General features: G+C 46.1%; 1 protein-coding gene across 3 annotated transcripts in view; it reads right to left on the bottom strand.

The window, feature by feature from the left end:
- Positions 1–2,578: 2,578 nt before the first annotated feature.
- The window catches only part of slc26a6.2 (solute carrier family 26 member 6, tandem duplicate 2), a 208,508-nt gene continuing 205,086 nt past the window's right edge, over positions 2,579–6,000 (bottom strand). For all 3 annotated transcript variants that reach the window (XM_086001956.1, XM_086001954.1, XM_086001955.1), the window contains exon 21: positions 2,579–4,916. In XM_086001956.1, the coding sequence (XP_085858082.1) occupies positions 4,896–4,916 (21 nt within the window). In that variant the 3' untranslated portion in view covers positions 2,579–4,895. The remainder of the gene's footprint in view (positions 4,917–6,000) is intronic.

Below are 6,000 nucleotides of genomic sequence, written 5' to 3'. Positions count from 1 at the left end.
GTGCAAATTGGCTGCCGCGTTTCCCACAACAGTGACTCCACTTCAAAAAGTACTTCATTGGCTGTAATGTGCTTTGAGATGTCTGGTGGTCGTGAAAGGCGCTATATAAATGCAAGTCTTTCTTTATCTACTGCAGGCCCAGTCTGGCAGCTATGTCCTTCAGAACTCGGCAAGCTCGGTCATTAGTGGTGCAACTGAGTCACTCTTGGTGATGGACATTGAAGTCCCCCACCCAGAGTACATTCTGTGCCCTTGCTACCCTCAGTGCTTCTTCCAAGTGGTGTTCAACATGGAGGAGTACTAATTCCTCAGCTGAGGGAGGGCGGTAGGTGGTAATCAGCGGGAGGTTTCCTTGCCCATGCTTGACCTGAAGCCATGAGACTTCATGGGGTCCAGAGTCAATGTTGAGGACTCCCATGGCCACTCCTTCCTGACTGAATACCACTGTGCTGCCACCCCTGGTGGGTCTGTCCTGCTAGTGGATCAGGAGATACCCAGGGATAGTGACGGAGGAGTTTGGAATGTTGGCTGAAAGGTGTGATTCTGTGAGTATGACTATGTCAGGCTGTTTTGGCTCAAGTCCCCACATGTTAGTGAGGAGGACTTTGCATTGTTAACTGGGCTGGGTGTGTCTTTGCCGTGCCTGAATCCACTGCCATGGTTGATGCCGGTGTCTGTCCGGTTTTATTCTTATTGGCCCAGAAATTCGGGTCCCAACGCGTGAGTACGCATGGGGTACTCACGCGTAGGCCCAACGAAAGTGCCGGTTTCGTGCATGCACTGTGCATGCGCGGGAAACCGGCACTTCTGTTCTCCTGAAAGAAGGGGTTGACAGGTGGAACGCGTGCGCTGGAGAGGCAGCGCGTGCGCATTGAATTTACGTTTTTTTTGCAGGTTTCTCCAGGAGGGTAAGTCTCCAGCAGTTACACTTTTAAAGGTAAGTGGTGAATTAATTCAAATTAAAACATTTTTTCCACAGGTTTATTATTTTTAAATACTTTAAAGAAAGGTAAGTTTATTTTTAGCCCCATTAGAAAATGTAATTAATTTTTTCAAAAATTTATTGTTTAAAATAGTTATTTCATATAATTTATAGTTATTTTAAAAATGTGATGTTTAAAAAAAAATTATTTGAAGTTTTATTGATGTTTTGGGGCTTATAGTATTTATAGGTTTGACAGCTCTTCCTGTCAAACTTATGAATGAAGCATTCCCTGCTACCATTGGCTCGCCATGGCCCACGTGATCCCACGGATGCATCGAACTAACTGCGCCCCTGGGATACGCAAGCACTGCGCGCCGGCAGTTGGAGCAGGCCCAGGATCGGAATCCCACGCGGGCCCACAACTCAACGGCCGGCACCCGCGGGAAGCCCCCGACCCGAATTTCTGGGCCATTGTTTTTCCCAGCAGTTTGATATAACTGAATGGCTCGCTAGGCCATTTCAGAGGGCAGTTAAGAGTCAAGCACATTGCTGTGGGTCTGGAGTCACATATAGGCCAGACCGGGTAAGGGCAACAGATTTCCTTCCCTGAAGGGAAGTGGTGAACCAGGTGGGTTTTTACGACAATCCAGTAGTTTCATGGTCACAACTTTTTATTCCAGATTTATTTAAATAACTGAATTTAAATTCCACAGCTGCCGACTCATGTCTCTGGATCATTAGTCCAGGTCTCTGGATTACTAGTCCAGTAACATAACCACTATGCTACCGTTTGTATTCCCTGGGGTATACAAACTGTGGCCCTTGGAAAATATGCAGCTTATAAGCTCCATCTGCCTGGCCCTCAAAGCTCCAACAACCCAGTTTCTACTTGCACTTGCATTTCTTACTGTGGTGATTTCCGCTGTTTTAATTTTGCAGGCCTGGAGTTTTGGAAAAGTCTGTTCTACAAGCGCTGCTCCTTCACTGGTGGATACATCTTAAAGCTGAACACCAAGATCTGTTGGTATTGGCAGCTTGAGATAGCTGCATATTAATGGGAATCTTCATCCAAACTTCCTATGTGGATCATGAGGCTCCATGGTACATGCTTGAGTGGCTCACACCTGATGTAATGGTTTTCACTTAAGCCACGAGCCTCAGTACTGCATTTAAAATCAGTCTTGGAAAAAAATGATGAATAACCTTGCAAAGTAACTATGAGAACCATCCGACATCTTTTGGTTTATTTCTCTCTTTCTTTGTTTTTTTTCTGTCCCCCTCTTTGTTTATGGCGTTTGAATATTTTTTTTTGTTGCTGGCTCTTTCGCACACTTGAAATGACAAAGTCACTGAAGTAACTGGGAAATGGCGGGGCTGGGACACGTGGAGACAGGAAATGGACTGGGTTAATCATTGACTGCTTCACTATCAGCCACAGTAACAACCAGATTCTGCAATGGTCTTACCAGCACTTTTTTTTAATTCATTGATGGGATGTGGGCGTCGCTGGCTGGCTAGGCCTGCATTTAGTGCCCATCCCTAATTGCCCTTGAGAAGATGGTGGTGAGCCGCCTTCTTGAACCGCTGCAGTCCATATGGTGCATATTACTGCATAAACAATCATTTAAAAAAATAATTGACGTGAATGGAACACACATTTAAGTCATTCTTTTTAATGTTTTAATTTTCAAAAGGGAAGCCTGATAGTGAACCTCCAATGCAGCAGCAGTTTTACACCAAAATTAAAAATATAATACAATTACAAAAAAAACAATTATTTAAAGAATATATATCAGTTAAGTACCGTTCTCAAATTTTGTACTTTTTGAATAGGTTGTTAAGGAGAAAAAAATCATCGTGCCATACATTAATAATCATTAAATTTGAACACTTAACATAAAATTGATATTGTACATTGATAATTTAATAACTTACCAAATAATTATATGTTGAAATTTAAGAAAATGAAGGGGGATTGGTTAATTTAGAAATGTACATTTTTGTGGCATATTTTAAAAACTGGAAAATCTCTCACAGAAATGAAAGGGCTAAGTGCATTGCTCAGGGTTATACAAACTGCAAGGAAACCATTCTGACTGTATGGGTTTGCAATGCACTCTTTAAAAAAAGCAATCTGTGCTTATTTGTGGCATTAATGGTCATCAAATACCAGGGACCGTAGTGCAGCCGGATGCCATTTTTTTTCCCCTGTCAGCATCGATTAAGAGTATTAAAGGGTTGCCGGTGGGCAGATTCAATTCCTGGCTACCCAGAAAAGTGTTAGCACCGTGGCTGTCGGTGGTTTTATCTGCTGCACTGTCAGCTTTCAGAATAAATCATTCACTGTTTTGTTATCGTCTTACCATTTAATATGATGTGATGCTGCCTTTCCATTACCAGCCTAATCTTAGTCATCCCCTCGGTTTACTGACCTGCTGAATGGGCTTGCAGGATCAGTCCCCAATGACGGTGCCTCAGGTCAGACAGAGACCAGAGCTTCCCTTCTTTGCTCTGAGAAAGCTTTTGAAGCGTAGCCTCAGAAAAAGCACCAGCGGGCTCCTATACTTATTCCAAACGCACAGTGTAGTAGGTAGTATGAGCTTCATAAACCATTCTGGTTTCAGCTTGCCCCCTCCCGAATGCATCGCCTAATGGCAACAACGTGAGGAGGGAGGGCGCTAGAGTGAGATACTGAGGCCTAGAAATTGAGTGCCCTTAGCGCCGATTTTGCGGCGCTGGAGGGCCTAGCGCTGCAATTGGCGCCGGCGCCGAAATTGCCTGGGGCCCTTCCGCCGCGGTAGACCGGTAGCGCTGCGCCGGCACCGATGACGTCATCGGTGTGCGCAGCGTCCCGGTTGCCATGCCGACGGGCCCCAGCGCCGAAATTCAGTTGCGGCCGCCTCGCCCGTGGCAGCCGCAACTAAGACTCTGGCAACAGAGTCTTACAAGTCTTTGCGCCGGCGCATTAAAGGCCCCGCGGCGGCCGGCCGCTTTCCCGCCGGCTGCCTGGCCGCAGCTCCCTCCCCGGACTTCCCCCCCCCCCCTCCCCCGGAACAGAAGCAAGCCCGGCACTTGTCCGAGGTGCCGGGCTCATTTTTAAAAAGATTTTCGCGGGCCGCGGCCGGGTGCAGGCAGCTCCTCCTTAAGGGAAGGAGGAGGCCTGCACTTCCCGAGCCTGCCGCACCGCATCGGGTGCCGCAGCGCCGGAATTGCGGCGCGAAACGGCAGTTAGCGCCGATTTACCGCCGCAAAGACCCTTCAGTAGCGCCGGCAGCCGTTTGGGCGCGGCCCTGCTGAATTTTTGGCGCGCGCAGGGGGACTTAGCGCCGGCACTAACTTCCGGCGCTAAAACCCTGGCTAAGCCAAAACTCAATTTCTAGGCCTGAGTGTCTCCAGCAGTTTCTGTTGTTATTTCAGATTTCCAGCATCTGCAGTATTTTGCTATTGTATTTAAGATTAAGCAGAACATAAGAAATACATAGGAAATAGGAGCAGGAGAAGGCCATTTGGCCCTTCGAGCCTGCTCTGAACTAGAGAGGGAAAATACTTTCAAACTGTGTCTAACAGGGGCCTATTAAAATCAATTTTATTCAGGACCAAGATTTAGAGAGGAAAAATAAGTTGCATGGTGGATGGAAGAACACCGGAGAAGCAGAGGGATGAGACCGTTATCCTCTCGATCTGGACTGCCCGAGTCCTAGAGGTCAAGTGTTGAAACTCCACAGCCCAAACTGTTTTTCACACAGTTTTGGACTTAGATAATATTCATATTGAGAATGATTTTTACAGTTTCCTACATGTCTCGTCTCATTTTTCTTTATTGCAGAATACAGAAGAGGTTAAAATGTGCCATTTTGAGACGGGATTTTTTTTAAACACCGAAAGAATCAAAATCTTCTGCTTTCTCCAGATAGTGATGTTTTTCTCCAAAATGGTACAGATTTTATATCCCAGCACCAATCTTCAAGTATTATAACTTGGTGCTCGCCTCCTGAAAGGGATACAAAGAAGAAAATAGTTCTGCTGTTTCTAAATTCCATTTTTCTTTTAATCCCCAGATCTCCTTTCTAATTTACATTGACTGCCAAATTTTGCTTATAATAATAACGACAATGACAACAACAATAACCCCTTAACATAGAGCTGTCAAAACAATGACATTTCATCTGTCAAAAGCTCTTGACAGATGAAACGTCACTCGCTGACGTCACCAGTAACCGGCTTTGCCTTAATTGGCCTGCTGAGCCCGCTGGGCGGGTTTAACAAGGTCAACATAGAAACATAGAAGATAGGAGCAGGAGTAGGCCATTCGGCCCCTCGAGCCGGCTCCACCATTCAATGAGATCATGGCTGATCATCCAAATTCAGTACCCTGTCCCTGCCTTCTCCCCATATCCCTTGATCCCTTTAGCCTTAAGGAATATATCTAACTCCTTCTTGAATATATTTAATGAATTGGCCTCCACTGCCTTCTGTGGTAGAGAATTCCACAGGTTCACCACTCTCTGGGTGAAGAAATTCCTCCTCATTTCTGTCCTAAATGGCTTACCCCTTATCCTTAGACTGTGACCCCTGGTTCTGGACTCCTCGGCCATCGGGAACATCCTTCCTGCATCTAGTCTGTCTAGTCCTGTTAGAATTTTATAAGTTTCAATGAGATCCCCTCTCATTCTTCTAAACTCCAGCGAGTATAAGCCCAATCGACCCAATCTCTCCTCATACGTCATTCCTGCCATCCCAGGTATCAGTCTGGTGAATCTTCGCTGCACTCCCTCCATGGCAAGAACATCCTTCCTCAGATAAGGGAAAATAGGATGGGTTGGCCACAAGTCGATGGAGGTGGGACTAAAACCCGACAAGCGAGAGTCCCGCCTCCAAAAGCTCCCCATTGACAAAATCCAGCCCGAAGTGTCAGCCTAGATTATCTACTGAAGTGGGACTTGAATCCAAAACCCTCTGCTACCAACTGAGCCAAACCAAGTTGACAAAGTGATCATGGGCGACCCTCCCTTAAATTGTCATTTCCTGTGGACACTGTCTGGCCTTGGCTCAGCACCTCCCTCACGATGGTATGA

The sequence above is a fragment of the Somniosus microcephalus genome, chromosome 11, assembly GCF_052327205.1.
Source record: "Somniosus microcephalus isolate GS21.2 chromosome 11, FLI_Smic_1.0, whole genome shotgun sequence".
Taxonomy (NCBI): domain Eukaryota; kingdom Metazoa; phylum Chordata; class Chondrichthyes; order Squaliformes; family Somniosidae; genus Somniosus; species Somniosus microcephalus.
Note: the sequence above shows the minus strand (reverse complement) of the source record. Positions and strands in the feature narration are given on the sequence as shown.